At 33.5% G+C, this 22,811-nt stretch overlaps 2 protein-coding genes across 2 annotated transcripts; one reads left to right on the top strand and one right to left on the bottom strand.

Moving 5' to 3' along the window:
• The first annotated feature begins 3,614 nt into the window (after window positions 1–3,614).
• Window positions 3,615–16,030, top strand: BTS (zinc finger protein-like protein). Its single transcript, XM_007036495.3, has 14 exons — window positions 3,615–4,110; window positions 5,666–5,875; window positions 8,078–8,272; window positions 8,363–8,703; window positions 9,569–9,797; window positions 10,139–10,307; window positions 10,418–11,653; window positions 11,737–11,908; window positions 12,072–12,293; window positions 12,364–12,501; window positions 13,930–14,164; window positions 14,290–14,349; window positions 14,804–14,875; window positions 15,635–16,030. Exons 1-14 carry the CDS (start codon window positions 3,826–3,828, stop codon window positions 15,776–15,778), a joined length of 3,708 nt encoding a protein of 1,235 aa, XP_007036557.2. The 5' UTR covers window positions 3,615–3,825; the 3' UTR covers window positions 15,779–16,030.
• Window positions 16,031–18,809: 2,779 nt separating this feature from the next.
• Window positions 18,810–21,263, bottom strand: LOC18604146 (uncharacterized). The gene is made up of 2 exons (XM_007036494.3): window positions 19,564–21,263; window positions 18,810–19,256 (listed from the first exon to the last, which is right to left on the bottom strand). Exon 1 carries the CDS (start codon window positions 20,578–20,580, stop codon window positions 19,813–19,815), a length of 768 nt encoding a protein of 255 aa, XP_007036556.3. The 5' UTR covers window positions 20,581–21,263; the 3' UTR covers window positions 18,810–19,256; window positions 19,564–19,812.
• Between the last annotated feature and the right edge of the window lie 1,548 nt (window positions 21,264–22,811).

The raw sequence follows: 22,811 nt of genomic DNA, 5'->3' as shown, positions 1-22,811 counted from the left end.
TTAATTTAAAATATTAATTTTATAAGTTTAAGTTCATAATTTTTTAAAGTAAGTTAGGAAATTTTAATCCAAAATATTTGGACTCTATTTTTATTGGTGTGGAATAACAATTCCAAACTTTTGCCAAGTTTTGAGAAATAATCATTTCTTTAGAATGGTTATTCTTTCAAAAACATACTATCTGAGGGGAGAAAATTTTTTAAGAAATAAAAAGGGAATAGCTTAACCATATTCCCAACCAAACATGCATTAAGTGTTACATAACTCAATATTTTGAGAAGTTTTATTAATATATGCATGGCTGCATGAGAAGGGCAAGTTAGCACTATCTTTTCTATGTGGTGAGCTCCCATTGTTACTTAACAATCTCATAGCTCGAAGCAATTCCCCAATCCAATTACTATTATATATAGAGGCACACAACCCTGTTTTAAACCAAAAAGAAGAGGCAAAAAATTGAATAAAAAAATTGTTTCCTTTCATGCTTTCTGGCATAGTCAAACTTGTTTTTTGTCAGCAGTAGCTTAGCTCCTCACTTATTGCTTTGCTACTTCCCAACTTGATCCATCTACTCATGATTTAGTCATCTACCGGTCAACCAATTTATGATTTTGTCATTAACTATTCTTGTTCAGCAATTGCTATGCAGGTTATTCAAGATCCAAGAACAAAATCAATTGGTCATCCACCCCGTCTCTTTTTATCTATAAATAAGGTATAATATTTTTTAAAAAATTCACAAATTATTTAAAAAATTTTAAATATATTTTTGTTTTTTTATTGTATTCAATTAATTTTTTATATTTGTATTTTGAAATAAATATTTTTATTTTGAATCAAATAAGTCTTTATAACTAATGGTTAATTTAATCAAAATATCACGTGGTGCAGATGTGGTATGCTCATATATAATAATGGATGATGATATGACATGATAACATAATTATGTAACATTTTTCACCATCTAAATCAACGTCATATGACTATAAAATAACAAATGACATTTTAACTATTGATAATTAATTCACTATTAATAATAAGGGTTTATTTGATCTAAAATAAAAATATAAAGACTTGATTGAATATAATAAAAAAATAAAAATTTATTTAAATTTTCTTTGATTAGTTTAAAAATTTTTTAATTTGAGCATAATCAAAATCAAAACTTGATATAGCAAATAAACCTAGTTGTTATTCTAAAATTCACTTCAAGCCATCAACACATAACCATTAAAACCCCAGAAAGAATACTTCATCATTTACATTGAAAATAATAAAATTAAGAACTTAAGGCATCTATTGACAATGACTAAAATGAATGTTGGTAGTGACGGACGAAACAATTGGCAACGATGGCAAGGGTATGGCACGATGGCGATCACAGCACGATGAGGGTTACGACACCGTGGGGATCACGGCACACGAAAGGTCTTGAAAATAAGTTTCGAGTATGGGATGAGTTATGGAAATTTAGAGATTTAAGTGCAATTTTGACATATTACCTAATCTTAGTCATATGGTATGTTAATGTCAACTTATCTACTACGTGATATTGTCTATGTGACAAAACTAGTTGATGTGGATAATACCATGTGATAGATGAATCGACATACATACATCATTTAACTAAAGTTAATTTACTTTTGGATAAATATCAAAACAAAAACTCTTGAAAAGTTAAATGATCGTATAAATGATTTACCTTAAATGAAAAGATAATTACATTGAAACTATTATTAGTTTGATAAGTGTTACAAATGAGCCACTTAAATAAAAATGGCTCAAGTTTAGTCGATTAATAGTATAGTCCAAGCAATATTTCAAATCAAAAAAGAAAATAAATTTAAAGGAAAGAATTAAAAATGCCAAATGGATTAAAAAAGATGATTGCAGTTGTCAAAGATATAGATAAAAAAAATGCCACATCACCATTTATAGACAATTGACTAACATTGATGGAAGGATTAACAGCATAAAATTTTGTAAATGAAGTTAACACAATTGGTAATCTTAAAAGGTTTAGGACTTAATTGCCAAAATACGATAAGTTTTAGGACCAAAACTTAATTCTCCCACCTTAACCATTTTAATTTCTATCAAATCCTAATCTCTTATGTGTTTTGGCACATAAATTTTAGTCTCTTACCACTACCGTAAACTTTGCACTCAAAAAACAATATCTAGGAACCAACCAATTAAATTGGCACAAATGGCAATAATTTGGTGACCACTCTAGACAAATTTATTCAGAAAAGTCCATTAAATTATTTGTTACTTTGTGAGGATGAGAATGCTAGATATATCATTTTCATTTCCCTAGTTCATATTATAGTACCCTTTAAGATAAAATATGCCAGAAAAATCGACAATTGACAACTAGAAAATTCAAGATCATGGTTTTCAATAACGTTGATTTAATTTCAAAACTTTGATAGTTATCTTCTTTTCTTTGCCATCTTCATTTCCGAGTGGCACTAAATTTCATGAAGAGATTATAAGAGAAATAAAGTCATACAATTTAATTTTATACGTAGAAAAGTCATACAATTTAATTTTATACGTAGAAAAGTCATACAATTTAATTTTATACTTACTTTCACCCTAAACTAAGATAATACCACGAGTTGCCTTTTTAGAATATTCAATTTCAATATATTATCCCTATATGTTGGATAAGCTATCAAAACATTAGGAGGAAAATAATATTTTTTTAAACAAAGTCAATAAATAATACCCTTGTTGGAACAAACTTGGATTTGGATTCTTTGACAAGGGCTATAATCAATTTGGTTAATTAGTAATTAAATTAAACCAAGTTTACATATTTGGTTTTCTTAACGGTGAAAGTTTTTTTATCGTATTTTTTTTATTCTAAAAGAAGAAGAATTCGAACTTGCCTTTTTAAGCGGGAAGGTTACACATTAATTATCAAATGTTGTTTTTACATGTATTAAATTACTCCAAATGTAATTTTTAACACATTGGATTTGGAATATAGTGATGTATATTTATTCATTTAAGTTCAAAAATTTTTTCAAAATAAATTAATTTTTATATTTATAAAATAAAGAATGACATTTGTTTTAAATTTAAATAAATAATAACCTCAAATACAACATTATGAAATTAAAAAATTTTACTTATAAAAAATAGAATAACCCAGTAGATCCAAATTTATTAAATTTAGTTTTTTCATTAAAAAATTAAATAATTTAATTTAATATAAAAAAATTTAATCAGATTAAATCAAAATCAAACCGAACCGAATCGAGTCCTAAATCAAAATGATTTTGGAAAAAACTTGATTCCACTCATTATTCTACAGCTTTGTATTTTGGAAAGACTTTTTCTACTATTCACTCCTTATCCTCCTCAAGTGGTCTCACACTAACAAGACAAAACCTTTTGCTTCCAGAACATACAAAACAAACAAAGAAAAAACGAAAAAACAATATTGAAGCCTATTGGTCCCCTCATCGGGCCTCCCATCACATGCCACGTAGCAAAAACTCAGGTGACCTGTACAAACCTTGCATAAGCATCCAACGTGGCAATGATGCCACGTGGCAGCAAGCGGACTATAAAATCCCACCACATTCCCCCACATTCTTATCACACCCCAGTCTCAAACATGTAACACCCAGCCTCAAGCCAAGCCTTCCCCCTTTCTCTTCCGTTGAACATCTCAACCAACGGACAGTAAAATACAAAGAAGACAAAAAGATAAATATAAAAAGAAGAACGCCAAAAGAGAAGACAATTCTATAACGGAGAAAAAAAGGAAATCATAGAGGAAAAAAAGTCGTCAGAGCTGAGAGTTTTGAAATGGCGATTCCGTTACCGGAATTGCAGCGCAGAGAGGAGGCGGTGGTGGTGTCGCCGAGCACGGTTCAAACGGCGTCGTTCGGAGGTTTGTCGGAGGAGAGTGAAGAGAAGTCTCCGATTCTGATGTTCTTGTTGTTCCATAAGGCCGTGCGGAACGAGCTCGATGCGCTACACCGATTAGCTATGGCGTTTGCTACAGGGAACAGCGTCGATATTCAGTCACTGTTTCAACGGTACGGTTTCCTCAGATCGATTTATAAGCACCACTCCATTGCCGAAGATGAGGTATTCGATTTTTTTCTTCTTCATTTTGTTACGATTTTTGAATGCTCTGATTTTTCGCTGAGAGAGTTTTCGAATTTTGATCAATTTGATTTTCTTTTCATTTTTGAATTTAGTGAATTTGGAATAGTGTTTTTAATCCTTCGAATTTTTATTTATACGCGAATGATTATATGTATTTGCACGAGTTCCTGTTTGTACACAGTTTCACTTCAAGATTTATTTTAAAATTATTTTATTTTTTCTGAGTTAATTTCTTGTTCGCTTGCTTAGTGAAAGTGAGGAAGGGATTGATTTTCTTTTAATTGTGATTAATGGATTTAATTTTTTGTTTGTTTCAAATTGGAGTGCATTGATGGCATTGATGGCATTTCAGTCATTTTTTTTCTTTTGCTTTCATCAATTCTGTCTTTCCTTCTTTTTCTGACAATGAAGGTGAGTACCACATAGCTTGTACGTGAGACCTTAATGCTAGGAATAATGAATGTATCGTTTGGTTGTTGTTTTTGCCCTTTGGAAGTTAAAAAGGAAAAAGATCATGCTTTGATTGATATTGAGCTGTGTTTTATTTATATGCATTTTGACTGTCGGTTGGTTGTGTTTTTGCGCAATCATTTATTCTTATGAATTTTTCTATTTTTTATTATCCTTTTATGCCGTATGTTTCCCTAACTTCCCATCAAGTGCTTCCACTTCACATCAGAAAGAGTGTCTATATCAATAAATTAAGGGAAAATTTTACTGAAATACTCTTTTGCACTTTTGCCTAAGAGTGATGTCTAATTCTTTTTCCTTTTTCGTTTTAATTTTAATAACTTCAGTGAAGAATGCTGAAATTTTGTTTTTTGAAAATTGAAAACATTGTTTTGTTGAAATTATGGTCATCTATTGAAGTGCTAAACGTTCCACTATATAGTGCTCTGAGTCAAACAGACAGAGATAAGATTGTAATTTTCAATTTATTTCAAAAACAAGGTGCAATTGCCTCCTTTTCTTCTAGAAGGGCGCTACAGTTTTGGAAATGTTACCTGTTTTCCTATTAAGGGTTTCTCATTTTGGAAGTTAGTAACAGACAATTTGTTTCAATTTTCCTGCATTGGTTAGATATGTTTGATTATAGTGATAGAATACTTTGCCTTTCTTGTCCTAGGGTTTATTTTGTAGTAGAAAAGTATTTGTATGATTTTAACTAATGTTTGCATTATGATTAGACGAGTGTGCATCTATTACTGAGGAGAAATGCTAATGTCTGGTTTATCAGAAATTTTATTGCCCCTATCTTTGGAATTTTTTTTGGGTGGGGTGACAATTAGAAGTTTCTGAGCTTAATGGTAACAATGCTTACTTTGTGTTTTTTAGAAAAATGGCAAGATGCTCCCTGAGTTTATCAGGCAATCTGCATGAACACAATTGTATGATACCATCAATTGTCTGCTGAATTTCTACGAATTCAATTTTGATTTGTGCGAGCTATGTTTAGTGACATATCTTTGTTCCCAAACCTTCTTTTTTTTTTGCTGTGCCTGAAGTTCTGACAGTATCACGATTTGCAATGCAGGTTATTTTTCCAGCTCTAGATATACGTGTAAAAAATGTGGCAAAAACGTACTCCCTTGAACACAAGGGTGAAAGCAATCTTTTTGATCATCTATTTGAGCTTTTAAATTCTTATATGCAAGATGATGAGAGCTTCCCGAGGGAATTAGCTTCTTGTACTGGGGCCCTTCAGACGTCAATTAGCCAGCACATGGCCAAAGAAGAGGAGCAGGTACGAGCTCATTTCATGTTGCTTTCCTATTTGTCTTTTTTCCTACCTGAAAACTGCTTTTCATTTGCTTCATAAAAGTTCTGTCAGCAATAGTTGTTTTTAACCTACTAGGTTAGCATCTGTTAGTTGACACAGTGAATACAGTATAAAATTCTCACATATACTCTCAAACATTTCATTTATTTCCTATGTTGCTCCGACTCTTCATTTTCCTTGAAGTACCTGTGTCCGACACATATAAGTTGAATATGAGTATGGAGGTCTCACCCTCCAAATAAAGAAAATCTGAAAAGAAAAAATTGAATGTACTTGTGTCAAACCCTTACCCATATCCGACACTCACCCCTGAGTCCGAGTAACAGTCAATTTTCTATGAACTGATGCAGGTTTCTTTGAATTTGGGTGTGAATGCTCCTTTCTTGTATAAACAACATTATTGTTCCTCTCAATTTCTGTATTTTGCTGGTATTTTACATCATTTAATATCAATAAGGGTTGTTTGCCATGTTCTATTGATAGATATTCAAATTATTCGTCACTTGATGCTTGATTCAACAAATGTATTGGAAGATACTTTTCTTGTTTATATAAAGAATTCACATTATACCAGTGTTGTCAAGAGCACAATGTGCACTCTAGGCACTATAACCCTTGTATTGCTGAGGTGCAAGGTGCAAAAAAGTGCTTTCCCAGGTGAAGTAAGACACAAGATGTAAATGTGTGTGTGTGTGTGTGTGGATATATATAAAATAAGCTTGAAATATATAATTCTGATAATAAACCCTAAAGACTGGTCCATTTTGATCCTAGAAAACATGCAAAATTTCCTTTTTCTTTTTTTGGCTAATTTGCATGATTTCCTTATGGTCCCAAGTTTGTTGTTGAATACTCAAACATTGACAATTAGAGAGTTGATATTTTCCCTTTCTTTTACTATTAAAGGTACAGCTAATGATAAAAATTTAAAAATAAGCGGAATGAAAGGAACTTCAATGAGGCGGGCTTTTTTTGCGCCTACCGCCTTACAAAAAATGCGCCTAGGCGCACCAGGCGTGAACCTGATTAAATGCACCTTACACAAAAGGGTCCGAGGTGCTTTTATTGTCTGGTACTGTGCCTTAGCAGCACTGCATAATATTAAATGAATGTATTATTTTATTTTTGTCCTCCCTTGAATACTGGAACTGAGGCATATATATCATTGAATATCCAGGAAATTCGTGCCAGTTGGATAGGCTATATTGATTTTATGTGTGCACAAGTTACTTGTCCTTTTAGGATCAATAGATGGCCATATGTGCTTATATTGTATTAAAAAAAAGGATGAGACCTATGTTGCTGGGACTCTGGTACAAATTTCTGTCATGGATATGCATCTGAAGCAAATACGTTTAATCCTTCATAATTTTTTCCTTATAATTGGAGAGTTGTATCTTCATAAATGTTTCCTCTTCAAGATGTCTGATATATGTCTGACATGGACACACTGGCAAGAAATGAAGAGCCTGAGTAGGGATGTTTGATAACGTTGATTACTAGCCTTTCCTGTGGTTCATTGATGTCTATTGTTGGTAGACAAATGTACAATGTCCATAATGGAGTTTACTATGATGGCAGCTGTGTAAAATAGGTGTTCACTGACGACACGGCTCTGACACACCTTCAAAGCTCTTGTATGTGTGACATTACATAATATGATTTGCAAATAAGATATAGAAACATCAATTTTTGAAATTGATCAGAAACATGGTTGATTCCAGAAAAGGAATCAAGGGATTTAATTGGAAATGAGAAGGGAATTGAAGGACAAAGATACAATTATAGAAGATCTATATTTTGGTCAAGAATTATTCAGCCTCATGCCTTTACCCTTTTCATCTCCAATTTTATCAGGAATTTACTGCATACTCAGCTGCACTATTGTTTTTGACATGTTAAATTTCTTCTGTCTGCATCTTTGTGAAGAAGCTGCCAATTTGAGATTATAATTTAGATATCTTTCATTTTGCGAAGTAAAATGTGAAAATTAAAACGTACCTGATCCTTGCCAATTGCCTTTCCTTTATCACCTAAAGCTATTCATTCAACATGACTGAAGAGGTCTTCTCTCTTCAATGCTTTAATCCATCAATCCAGTAGACGACATGTGCCAAAGTAGGGCTGTATTTTCTGATCACATGGTATTCTCTTTGAATATAACAGGTTTTTCCCTTGCTTATTGAAAAGTTCTCACTTGAAGAGCAAGCATCTCTAGTCTGGCAGTTCTTATGCAGCATTCCTGTGAATATGATGGCAGAGTTCCTTCCATGGCTTTCATCTTTTTTTTCACCTGATGAATATCAGGATATGAAGAAGTGCTTAAGCAAGATAGTTCCAGAAGAAAAGCTTCTGCAGCAGGTAAGATCCCTTTTGCCATTCTGCCCTTTGATTTATGTTTGACAGTATTGTTGTGTGCCTATAGCTGATTACCACTTTTACTTTTTGAAGGTTATCTTCACCTGGATGGAAGGGAGAAATGGTGCTGACATATCAGGAAAATGTCATCTAAATTCTACTGATGGCATAAGTCAGTCATTGAGCAGCATGACGTGCCCTTGCGAGTCATCCAAGACTGGGAAAAGAAAATATTTGGAGCCTAGCAACAATGTTTCAGAGACAGATGGGACACATCCAATGAACGAAATATTGCTTTGGCATAATGCTATTAAAAGAGAGTTGAATGAGATAGCTGAGGAGGCTAGGAAGATTCAACTTTCTGGGGACTTCAGTAATCTATCAGTCTTTAATGAAAGATTGCAATTTGTTGCCGAGGTTTGCATCTTTCACAGGTATTTCCCCCTTTTTTTTGAGGCTTTTCTTCTCTTTACTTGTTGATTCTACCTCAATATAATATATTGGATCTAAATTTCACTACCTCTGCCCCCTGAGAAGTTTATCACCTGCAGACATGTCCTGAAAATTGTTATTACCTTTTATTTATTATATTAAATCATAAAAAACATTTATCATGTAAATAAAAAATTATTTTTTAAATATAAATTTTATTATTCAAATAATTTTTCACACTTTTATTAAAAATATATATATTAATATTATATTTACATAATATTAGGTAAAGATTAATATAAATATCAATTGTATATATACCCAGGGCAGGACAATCTAAACCTGTTCACCTTTGGTTTCAGTTTTTTATTTAAAAAACCCTCCCTGCATTGCTTCAACCCCCATTTTTTCAAATAAAAAATTATTGTCAGGGAAGGGTGGAACCTGTCAGGGCATGTTGTTTCACCATCTCTAAATAGAAGCATCTTGAAAGAAAAACCTGTAAGTCATGGCACCATTCATACTGGCTCCATTCTCACTGTTAGCACTCTGAATTGCCAAATTCTGGTTATCAAGTTGCTCTTCTTCATGTTTCAAGAATAAGGGTGGACCAAAAAAAACGGAAGATTTTTCATCTTTGTCTACCCTCTATTGCTCTTTCTGAAAAGTGAGTCATTCTTCTGATATTATGGTTGTTAATCAGAGGAGAAGCTGGCTTATGAATTTTAAAATCTTCAACTGAGAGCTGATGTGGATATTTTGATTTCATCACCTTCTCATTGTCAAAAGACCCTACTTTTTCTGTATATTTGCATGTTTATATTTCAAGCACAAAAACTGATGATTGGAGTTGCTGCTATTATGCAGTATTGCCGAGGACAAGGTCATATTCCCTGCAGTTGATGGAGAACTGTCTTTCTCCCAGGAGCATGCTGAAGAAGAAAGCCAATTCAATGAGTTTAGGTGTTTGATTGAAAGTATTCAAAATGCAGGAGCAGTTTCTACTTCAGCTGCTGAATTTTACTCCAAGTTATGTGAACATGCTGATCAAATAATGGAAACTATAAGGACGCATTTCCACAATGAGGAAGTTCAGGTGAGCTTTTTTTTGGGGGATGTTTGGTAGGTTCTCTGGTTTTAGGCATTAAGTCTTCGCATTCCTGAACTGACCCAGTTTATATAGATGTATACATCACTAAATACAGACACATAAAAACATACATGCCTGCATACCTTACATATTTGAAAGTGCTCTAGTATATTATTTAATGATTTAATATCCTATGTTCTGTTTTAAGTACAGAAGTTGGAACTAAAGCTCTATGTTTCCTCTTGCTGTGGTTGATTATATCACTTTGTGCATGACTAGAAATTTATGTTACCAAACATGCTCTTACAATATGTGAATGTTTCTGCTAAGCCATTGTTCACTTCTAGGTTCTTCCGATTGTGAGAAAGAACTTTAGCTTCAAAAGGCAGCGCGAACTTTTGTATCAAAGCTTGTGTGTGATGCCCTTGAGATTGATTGAGCGTGTCTTGCCGTGGCTAGTTGGGTCATTAACTGACAATGAAGCCCAGAATTTCCTGAAAAACATGCAGTTGGCAGGTCTATATACCCATTCCCTTGTAGTCAGTTACTCACTTTATGGAAAATATAAATAAAGTTTTTACTACTGAATGTACCATTTCTAACACGTTTGTATTTCTTCAATTCAGCTCCAGCAACAGATACTGCTCTGATGACACTTTATTCTGGTTGGGCGTGCAAGGGTCGTAATCAAGGCATGTGTTTGTCACCACATGGGAATGGTTGCTGTGTTAAAAGGTTCACTGACATTGAGGAAGATTTTGTTCGATCATGCTGTGCATGTACCTCTGCCCTGTGCATGAAAGAAACCTGTTTATCAATTCATGGAGATGAAGTCAAAAGGCCAGTCAAAAAGCACACTTCAGAATCATTCAAAAATGGCAATGCTTCTGACCAGTCAGATACTGTAGATGGCCACAAGCCATCTTGTAATGAGAGGTCTTGCTATGTTCCTGGTTTAGGAGTAAAATGTAATAATCTGGGGTTGAGTTCTCTTTCAACAGCCAAGTCTCTGCGATCTTTATCTTTTAGCTCCTCTGCTCCATCTCTTAATTCCAGTCTTTTTGTCTGGGAATCAGATAATAACTTGTCTGACATTGACTCAGCAGAACGGCCAATTGATACTATATTCAAATTTCATAAAGCTATCAGCAAAGACTTGGAATATCTGGATGTTGAATCTGGAAAGCTCAGTGATTGTGACGAGACATTCCTTCGGCAGTTTATTGGCAGATTTCATCTATTATGGGGTTTGTACAGAGCTCATAGTAATGCTGAGGATGATATTGTTTTTCCAGCATTGGAGTCTAAAGAGACACTTCATAATGTCAGTCACTCATACACACTAGACCATAAGCAGGAGGAAAAATTATTTGCGGACATTAACAGTGTTCTTTCTGAGCTTTCACACCTTAAAGAAAGCTTGACCAGAGGTCATGTCCCAGAAAATTTAACTGATAATGGCACCGAACTTTATGGTGCCTATGATGGTGATCTTTTGAGGAAATATAACGAGCTGGCTACTAAGCTACAGGGGATGTGCAAATCCATCAGAGTTACCCTGGATCATCACATTTTCAGGGAAGAACTTGAGCTTTGGCCATTATTTGGTAGATATTTCTCTGTGGAGGAGCAAGACAAACTAGTTGGCCGAATAATTGGAACCACAGGTGCTGAAGTGCTTCAGTCAATGCTGCCATGGGTAACTTCAGCCTTAACTCAGGATGAGCAAAATAAAATGATGGACACGTGGAAGCAAGCAACCAAAAACACAATGTTCAATGAGTGGCTTAATGAATGCTGGAAAGAACCTTCACAATCATCCTTGCAGAATGAAATGTCAGAAACTGGCATTTCTCTTAAAGGTATTTGGTAATGGTATGCTTGTGGTATTATGTACTTTGTTCTGTGGAACATTTTAATTTATTTCTCCTATATTCTGCTCTAGAGAATGATTTTCAAGAGAGCTTGGACCAAAGTGATCAAATGTTTAAGCCTGGGTGGAAAGATATTTTTCGAATGAATCAAAATGAGCTTGAGTCAGAGATCAGGAAGGTTTATCGGGACTCAACCCTTGATCCAAGGAGAAAAGCGTATCTTGTTCAAAATCTTTTAACTAGGTTAGTTTTATGATAATTATCCTCTTTATTTAATTTAATTCCCTATAATAATTAGCATAATATTTTTTTTTTCTTATCTTCTCTTATTTTGTTTGGTCCAATATTATTTCTTTATTTTTTTTAACGAGTCCTTAATAATAAATCGAGAAATTGTTTATTTTAGTCGTTGGATAGCTGCTCAGCAAAAGTTGCCTCAAGCAGCATCCGGTGAAACTTCTAACAGTGAAGATGTATTGGGATGCTCTCCATCATTTCGAGATACAGAGAAACAGATATTTGGGTGCGAACACTACAAAAGGAACTGCAAACTCCGTGCTGCTTGCTGTGGCAAATTGTTTACCTGCAGGTTTTGCCATGATGAAGTGAGCGATCACTCAATGGATAGGTAAGTTCCTGTACTATTTCCTACATTTGAGGTTGCGGTCCTGCGTGTGATTTTTTTTTCTCCAATTCAGGAAAGCAACCTTAGAGATGATGTGCATGCAATGCCTTAAGATACAGCCTGTTGGGCCAATATGCACTACACCTTCCTGCAATGGACTTCCAATGGCGAAGTATTATTGTAACATATGCAAGTTTTTTGATGATGAAAGGTATTGTTCTTGGCAATGTCATCTTGCAGCAATACCATGATCTCCATCTGAATTTAATTTAATTTTTTTATTATTTATATGATGCCCTTTTGGATACATCAAGATTTTCTGAATGTCAGTTCCAGGAACTTTAAGCCTTCATTTGTGAAATTTTTATTATTTTAGTGGGTTTCCCTGTAAGCGTCATTAAATTGTTGTCCTCCACATTTATTCAATTTGGAGATGTGCAGACTCTTTCTCCTATCACATCGTTAAGCTCTTAGAAACTTGGAGTTATGAGTTTAGGAATCTTTAATATCTGTTTTGATGATCTATAACCAGGCTGTACTCAGTTGCGTAATACATGTAAGCCGAGACATTGACGCTAGTGTGTCCAATGACAAATAAATTGAAAAATCCTACAGTGATTGTCCCTTTATAGTGGCATTACAACCTTAAATAACTTCATATCTTTATAAGTCTTATATTTTTACCGTGCTTTTTATGACCTTTTTTAGTGTTTGTACTTTATAAACACTCTAAATTTTAGTTTTTGTTTGCTGCATCTTATGCTTTACATCTTTTTTGACTCTTTGTTTAGATTCAGATCAAGGTTGCATTTGCACCCTTTTTTCTGACTGTTAAATTACAACACTGTCCTGTTTCCTTTTCCAGAAATTGACTTTTACTCAGCTTAAGAAGTCAAAATGAGGAAGGAATGTTTGTGAAAGTTACGTATTAAAATGTCTGTTTAGTAGGCTCCATTGTTGATGGGTATTAAAAAAAGGCGGATGTGGAAAAATTTTAAGTTTTAGACATGTTGACTGTTTTCTATGGTTTCATTTCAGGTGGGACAAATTTCTTTTTGGCCTTTAGTTGTGACAATTCAAATAGGAGAAGTGAAAATAAGAGGTGTTCAACTTATTGTTGATCATCGTCCTTTCCAGTTTTGCTCCTTATGGTGTAGATAGCTAAGCTAGATATACAACAGTGAAAATATCTGAGAAAAAATGGAAGAATAAATCTGTTGTGGTTCGAGTCTTTTCATCTTGTTTTTTCTTCTATTTAGTGAATGATTGGTTTTGTTAGTCTGCAAAGATGCAAGTTCCTTCCTGTTTCCCTCATCATTTTCACTTCAACAAACTAGTAAAATGTTCTATATTGCTTCTTTTTCCTTCCACTCTCTTGTCCTTTCCTTTTTCCTCCTTCATATAGAATGTAAAGGATCTCGCATTGCACTTACAACCTGATAGTAGGAGAATATAAAGAGCAAGTAAAAACAGTTCTTTTTTTTTTTCTAGGACCTTGTATCTAGAATGATGATTGGCACTTGTAACATGAATTTCTCTTCTGCCTTCAGTAATTCGGAAATGCTAAAGAATAGCTGCATGGTTTAATTTTAGTGGAGACATGATGGTTATCTTTCATCTATGCTAAACTTTTCTGCAGGAATGTGTATCATTGTCCATTTTGCAATCTATGCCGTGTTGGGAGAGGACTTGGCATTGATTTTTTTCATTGCATGACATGCAATTGTTGCCTCGGGATAAAGTTAGTGAACCACAAGTGCCTGGAGAAAGGTTTAGAAACCAACTGCCCTATCTGTTGTGATTTTCTGTTCACGTCAAGTGCAACAGTCAGAGCTCTACCTTGTGGTCATTACATGCATTCAGCTTGTTTTCAGGTCTCTTCTCTTGACTGTGCTCATATTTCAGTATGCTTTTTTGTTTCTTGTTTCAGTATGTATAATTATTCTTTGAAGGAACTTTGGAGAATGATTATATAACCTCACATCCTGTAATGTGTTAGGCATATACTTGCAGTCACTACACCTGTCCGATTTGCAGCAAATCCATGGGAGATATGGCGGTAAGAGAACTTTCTTGCAACCTAGTTTTCTACAACTTAGAAAAGGTTCCTTTTTTTTCTTTCATGTTTTTCCATGCAAGATAGTGATGAGGGATTCAAAAAATCTAGAAAATGTAGGAAGTTACATTTGAATAGAAGCCTTTGCAAGAGTGTATTTGGACTTGATTGGTTGTGCAAACTTGTGGATTAGATCCACATTTTAGAGATGATACTATGAACTCATGGATTGGAGTAAAATCACAAATCATATGATATTATTTTTGAAGTTCTACTCAAAGCAGTTAGCTAAATCTAAATTCCAAATTCCTTAATTCGCCTTTTTTACTGCCTTGTACTTTCTCCCCCTTTGCTCCAATCCTCAGATGAGGGGAATGGTTGTCCTGTTATGATGAACTACAGGTTTTGTCTGTGTGAAGCATAATTATGTAATCATTATCTGTTGTGAACCTTCCAGGTTTACTTTGGCATGCTTGACGCATTGTTGGCTGCTGAGGAGCTTCCAGAAGAATATAGGGATCGCTGTCAGGTATATTTCCATCTTTCTTAAAACGACAACTTTATCTGATATGGTGGGTGAGAGAGGAGCAGGGATTCATCTTGTCTGATGAATTGCTTGTAAACCCTTTTTGCAATTATTAATGGATGGAAAAAGTTTAAAGGGAAAAGTGGAGGGTGTAAGTTGACTTCTCTGCAAAACCCACCCGTTCACCTTATTCCATGCATTACTTATATTGATCAGTTATAATTTTATGGTATAATGCTTGAAAAAGTTTTTAAATTATTTTTAAAAAATTTAAATAAATCTTTATTCTTTTATTACGTTCAATCAAATCATTATATTTTTATTTGGGGTCAAATAAGTCTTTATGGTTAATGATTGACTAATTACTATTAGTCATAACACCATTTGTCATTTTATGCACTTGTGACACTAACATGATATTGATGTTGAAGGTGAAAATGTCACATGATCATGAGCATGTCATGTTATCATTCAATATGAAATATTAATATACTACATCAGTGTTACTTGACATTAAATGATAAGTGGTATTTTAATTAGTAATAGTTTGTCAACTGTTAATGATAAGAGTTTATTTAGTTTAAAATAAAAATATAAAAGATTAATTGAATGTAATAAATGAAATAAAAACTTAATTAAATTTTCTTAAGTAGTTGAAAGATTTTTTTCTAGATATTGTCAAATTTTATCATTATTTGGAAAATGAAAGGTTATGAATTTAGTTTAATTTGCTTATTACATCAAGTGCATATGGCAATCCAGGATATTCTGTGCAACGATTGTGATCGAAAGGGCACAGCAGGCTTCCATTGGTTGTATCACAAGTGTGGAAATTGTGGATCTTACAACACCCGCGTGATCAAGACTGAGACAGCAGCTACATACTGCACAACCACGCAACAATGAGAGGTTTCTTTTGTTTTTCGATAAACGTATAGATGTTAGTTTGTAAATACTTGTATAGCCAATTCATTTTTTGGCCTTACTAGGTGGCTTAGGTTACTTTACACACACGCCAGAGCCCTTTTTTTCCCCTTGGTTTTCGACACGGGTAGAAGCTACAGCCTACAGGGCATTGAAAAGTTACACTTGTATAGAATTTTTGCTTCTCTATACCATCTTACAAGATATAAAAAGGAAATACAGTATCTCACCTAATTGTTAGTCGCCCTATTTTTTGGAACCTTCTCGCAATGTCGTTAGGTCTCAACTTGTGCCCTATTGTTCCTCTTTTGGGGGGGCAATTGGACCGTGGTTCCTATAAAGCTGAATCAGTTCTAGACGAAATGCTAGGGAGTAAAATTGACGATAGTGGCGAAAATGACCCGAACTAGAAAATTCGTGTTTAGTTTCTTTTCGACAGATTGAAGGGAATTACTTAGAAGGCGATTGGTAGATGAGAAGTGAGGGACATTTTTTATAATTAAAAAGTAGAGAATCACATTACAGTATTTAGTTGATGTTTTGGGGATGAAAAAGTAATCCCTCAGCAATGACATTCCCTTCTCTCCTGGAGGGAAAGTTACTTTCCCTTAACAAATGGAAAGTAAAAAAATTTTTGTTCCCCAACTCAACCTCTTGACCCTTTCTCTCCTTCCTACCTTCTTCACCACTTTCTTCCTTCTTGCCTTAGCTTTTTCTCCTTCTTCTCACTGCTCGTAGGAAAGGTAACCCATCGTTAACACATTTAGTAGCTTTTTCTCCTTCTTCTCACTGCTCGTAGGAAAGGTAACCCATCGTTAACACATTTAGGTCAAATTTCATCACTAAATTTGAAAATGGAAGAGATTGGGACTTTAGGTTTTATGAAACTCTAATTTAAATTTTCAAGAATTTATAAGTGTTTTGAAAAAAATTTATGTTTTCGATATTGAAAATTAAGAAAGAAACATTTAAATGGTTTACAATGGAGAAAATTTATTAAAGGATTAAGAGAATTTGAGAGAATGATGTGTTTGGGTGTCACTGTTTGAGATAAAGAAAGCATCAGGAGCGTTTAAAATAATACATCTATCGATAGATGAGAATATTTATTGATAGATTATATTTAAACTTTTAGTAATAGGTATTTATCTATAAATTATTTGATCTATTGATAGAATTTTCTATCTATTCATAGATTTTTTTAGATAATGTTTTTTATTTTTAATTTTTATAAGTTTAAGGTAAAAATAAATATTTAGTAATTTTATATATTTTAACTTTTAAATAATTAATAAAAAATATTATGTTATTTTTTTAAAGTTATTATTTTGTTTAATTACTTAAAGTTGAAAAGTCAAATTTTATATTAAAAATTATAAATTTATTCAATTTATATGTTTTTTATATATATAAGTAATTTTATCAATTTATATTATATTTTTAGTAAAAAATAATTATAAACCAAACACTACAATATAATGCTCTAAACAATCACATTTTTAACAATCAATTATTTTTCCTTATCATATCAAATACTACAAAGTTATATTTTTAACAATCACAATTCCTAATAACGTACCAAATGTAACCGTAATTTCCTTTCAACTGAACCCCCCATCCCCCGCTTTGTGGCTGGCTGGGAGGCACCTTACCTCAAGGTCCTCCTAGGCCCCTGGTCATGCCTGAACCAGCCACACATCTCGGGTCAGGACACCCTGACCTCGTTTCGTTGCAGGGACTCAGCGGGTCAACTTGGACAGCCACAGGCAACAACAATTATGAATAATGTTTGTTTCATCTTCTTGGTATGATTCCACTATCAATTACTATCAACCCAAGCAAAGGCATATCATACGCCATAGTTTCGTAAGTACCTTGATGAGATTGTGTCGGCAGAAAATTATTTCCCATACTTCAATGCTAAGGTACAAAGCCAAGGACCACAAGGTTCATTTTTACCATAAAAAATATTAAGGAAAGGCTCCGGATTGTATAAATTTAATTTTTTTAATTCGTCTCACCATTTAATTAATGAGAGAATAAAAAAAGTCCAGAAAATAAAAATATAATCAAATTCAGTAATTATGTTTAAATTGACAAAATTAATTTATCAGGCATTCATCATAAAAAAATAACATTATTTCGTTTGAATTATAAAAAATTTATAAAGAATTTGATGTGTTTTGTTTCATGTAAAGCTTTTTTCGATGCCTTTTTGGTTTATTTAATTTTGATTATGAATAAGTCTCTTTTCAAAAGATACAATTTTTGATAATTAATAAATAAATTTATTTTTTTTTTCTAATAGACATAATCTTTTACCATCTCATGCAAGTCGTGCAACTTATTACTTGAAAATTTTCCAATTCTAAACATATGAAATCTTAAAAATTTATTTATTTTTTATCAAACTAACAAAGGAGGAAAATCAAAAAAATAAAAATAAAAATAAAAAAAAATAAGAGCTGAAATAAATAATGGGATTGCTTGAGCAGAAAGAAACAAGATATACAATGATGATGATATGAGGCAAATATTCAGCTACTGCTCAGAGACACCTTCAAAGCATGCCAACACAAGTTCCATGTGACGAATGCCTCTAATATTTGACAATGACATCCTCCATTATCCTTTTTGACTTTCTTGATCATGTTAAAATATTTTTTTAATTTTTTAGATTTTAATATAAAATTAAAAAAAAAAACACATTTCAACGGTTTTACTTGTAATCAAAAGTAAAATTTATTAGTGTTACAAAAATTTCATATGATATTGAATTATACAATAAAAGACGTCTTTTTTTATTTCAAAAATTTAATAAAATATTATTGTAATTAAATTTTAAAGTTTCGAATTCAAATCTTGAAATGAACAAAATGAGATTAATGAGTAAAAAACCATCTCTCATTGTGTGACTTGGGTAAGGATCCTCTTCACTATTTTATCTTATTTTAAAAAAAGTTGATCCTATATTTATTTTGAAAGTACATCTGTTAGCCAATGATAAAAGCACTTTTTAAAATAAATCCACACTTTCATATTCAAATTTGGATTCCAAAATCTACAAGATAAAAGGTAAGACACTCTTTGCCTACTTTGATACAAAATGGGAGGCACCATTCGATGTCTTTCCAAGGTTTTTGAATCAGCTTTTGCCATTTTTGCCTCTCTACAAATGCTACTTATAAGCCATGAAACTAGACAGGTAATTGATGTCCAAATTCCCAAGCTTGTTTCTGTCACAACTCATTACTTTCTAGCTTCTGTACATTGAAGAAAACACCCCGAGCAATATTTTTGCCAAAGAGATGAATAATTCTATGATTCTGGTTGATGGAAAGGAGGCTTGAATCTTGATCCCCCAGCAAAGAAATCACTACTTTATGGGAATGATGGGGTACAGTGAAAAATGCTTTGTTCCTGGCCTAACACCATTCTCACAATCTGCCAAGCCAATTTGCTGGACAGAAACAAAGAGAGGGCCAGGGGACAGGGTTCCCAACAAACAAAAGAAATGGCCCATGATTAGATTACGAGTGCAGCTGAAGCTAATACAAACAAGAAATACATAAAGGCAGCATTCAACTATAGATTTGTTTTTCTTTTAAACCATTGCATTCACCTTAATCTCTCAAAGGGAAAAACAAAAGAAAATCTTTCATCAAGATAAAGAACCAAATCTCTTTATCTACATAATAATGGGTAAAGCTAAGGGCTAAAGAGACAGAGATAAAAAGATCCTGACAAGCCATAGGAGAAGAGGGTACCTGTTTTTCTGTCTCCTAAGCTTGTGACAATTTCGAGATGTGCGTGAACATACTTCCCAAAATCTTTCTTCTTTTGAATTATGGTATTTGTCCTGTACAACTAAGATCTCTCTCAGATTCCATCTGGTCGAGTCTGATACAATCTTCCAGGTTGTTTGACATGACTTGGATCAGCAAAGGAATCAGCATCATCTAGACAATCTAAAAAAAATTTCAGATAGTCTTGATTGAAATTTGTGGACTGAAAATTCATTTCCTGCTCTTCTTGTCTTTGCCATTGCGTAAGAAAGAACCTAAACCAAAGAGACTTGCTGTTCCTTTAGAGATGTAAGGAGGTGGCACATTCAGCACAGGACTGATTCGAACACCACTGCCATAAGAATTCCCATGGTTTTTCTTCAAAGGAGGCTTCTGCGGAAACTTATAAGCATTGCAACTAGAACAGCATGATGATGATGATGATGATGATGAGGATGATGACTTTGTCATTGAAAGCTTTTGTGAAGTATGCTTGTTAATATCCTTTATCGAAGAGCGTTTAGGATTTGGAACTGAACCCGTTGAATTGCTTCGAGAAAGGAGTGGTAACGAGCAAACTAAGCTCTTTTTAATATCACGGTTGAGACTGCTACTTCTCTTGAAACCCCAAAAGGACTTGGACTGTGGCTTCTCTTCCGAATCAGAACTCGCAGGCCTTATCTGCCCCATGCTGTCTTTCTTCGAATCCCCAGCTGTGGATGGTTTCGGACGTGGAGGAAGCGAAACGGGAGGTGGGAGTTCGCATTTTTGGACTCTTTGTCTCTCTTGAAGCCTGACAGGAAGTATCATTCCATTTGCAAATAGCTCATCTGCTGGAGAAGATTGCTGCTCAAAGCTGCAGATGTTGAACTCAAAATCAGAACATGTCTCCAAAAGCATTGTATCCCTTCTCGATTCATCGAGTTCGATGGGTAAATCATCTGCTTGGCCTAGATCATGCGAAAATGATAGCCTAGGACTTGTTTCCGAGCACATCATGATCACAACAACAACTTGTGTGTTTCTCACCCAAAAATCAAAACATATAAGCGAAAAAAGGGCTTGTCAAGAGGATTTTGGAGGACTTGGAGCAATTCAAGAATGGGAACACTTAGTGGTCTAAGTAAAAAAAGATGGGCGAAGAAGAACATTTGAGTCTAAAACATTGACAAAGATTTGTTGAACCATAACAAGTCAACAAAGGAGCATGACTAGAATTCTGTGGATTTCGAGGAATATAAAAGACATAAGAGCAGCAGCTTTGCTTTTGCAAAGATTTATGGATGAATTATTCCGAGAAAATTCAGTGATCAGAGACAGAATGTTCTTTATTCTGTGCAGGGAAAACAGAGGAAGCAGAGGAAAACCTGGCTGGTTTTGACGGAGAAAAAGACACAAAACAGGCAAACAAAGGCACAAGACTATGATAGAAAAATGGGCAGAGAGGTTGTTGAGAAGCTTTGGAGTGTTGCATAAAAGAAGAGAAAGTTGAATAGCTGGAATCAAGGACAAAGGTTTAAACATGAGAAAGCTGTCAAAAGGATTATCTTCATTCAGAGGCAAAGAAAAACAATTTACCCTCCCAAAGAACTCATACACGCGGCGCAAATGATGGGAACAGTGGGAGCAAATTGTGGGCTTCCATAATAGAATTCATAAGCATGGATGGCCATGAAAGAGATAACAAACAAAAACCGTCATTGCCATTCCTTACCCATAATAATTTTAAAAAATCTTATAAAATATTCAATAAATTAAAATGATTTCTTATTCTTTTATTACATTTAATCAAATTTTTATTTTTATTTTATTTTAAATTAAATAGACTCGGTTGAAATCATTATCATTTTATACCCACATAATACTAATGTGACACTAACGTGAAAGTTAAAAAACATCATATAATTATATCATCATGTTACATTAACACATCATGTCATCATTTATTATTATATGTCAACATGTTACGTCAACATTATATTACATAAAATGACAAATGATATTTTAAAAATATAAAAAATAAAATTTTGATTGAACCTAAAAATTTATTTAAATTTTTTAAAATAATTTAAAGGTTTTTTTAAATATTACAGATATTAAGTTATTTTCCTTTTCTTGAGAATTTAAGGGCATATAGAATTTGAAAACATAATGCAACAAGTTATCCTCTCCCCATGGGAAAGAAAAGAGAAGTTACCTTTATGATTGACTTTTCCGGGGTTGACATCTCAACCACCGAAGCAACCATTTATTCTTTATTTCAAGAATGCTCTCATACCCCTTTTTGGGGGGGGGGAAATTATGAAGTAACAAGACTCAAGAACAATTCTTCCCTGCCATGTCATGCCTAATCTTGAACAGTTGATCCATGTCAGTAACTTTAAAACATTTGGAAACTTTTAGGTAGCTAATCCCTTTTTTTGAAGTCATATTTTTCACCTTTTGGTGTTGAATTTAAAGGCTTGATTGAGTTTTTTCACCTCATTTCCTCCCACCATTCACCCATGACATCACAATTTTTGACAGTGATCTTTTACCTTTCGGTTAAAGTTCAAGCTAAGGTAAGAAAGAGGAACCAAATTTTTCAACATACTTTCCCTTTGTGTCTCACCATATTCTCCAGTTATAAACGTGGCGGTGAAGCTATTGGGATTTTCCTTGCAATTATTAGGGCAATGTGGCATACATATGTGGACTTTGGAGCAAATCGGTGTTATCTCTTACTTTCACAATAGACTAATGATTTATCATTCTAACCATTTAAAGAAGCAAATGAAAGCAATTCAAGTATTCAAGCATCATCAAGTTCATTCTGCTTGCATCCGAGCATTTGGCTCATTGATTGGTACATGATCTCCTTACCTAAAGAGCAGAATTCGAATCTTCCCTCTCTTAATTATAAAAAAAAAAAATCAAATTCATTCTGGTTGTACTATAGTAGGAAGAATTCTCATCTCTGACCTGCAAAAATGTGGAGTGACCTATGTGGTCCTACTCAATTTACTTAAACCAAAGAACTTTTAAATCAATCGTCGATGAATTCGATTTTTGTTTCACTTTAGTTTAACTCATGCGATAAAAATAGATTAAAATTTAATAAACATTTTCGATTCGAACATAATAATTTAGATTTTATAACAACTCGTTTGCCGACTTTATCTCTAATGTCAATATTAGAATTTGAACTGACTCTAATCAAAGTGGTAAAGCAACATAATGTTCAAGGTTAC

Source organism: Theobroma cacao, chromosome 3 (assembly GCF_053813885.1).
Source record: "Theobroma cacao isolate CCN51 chromosome 3, ASM5381388v1, whole genome shotgun sequence".
NCBI lineage: Eukaryota > Viridiplantae > Streptophyta > Magnoliopsida > Malvales > Malvaceae > Theobroma > Theobroma cacao.
This window is presented reverse-complemented; position numbering and strand designations above follow the sequence as displayed.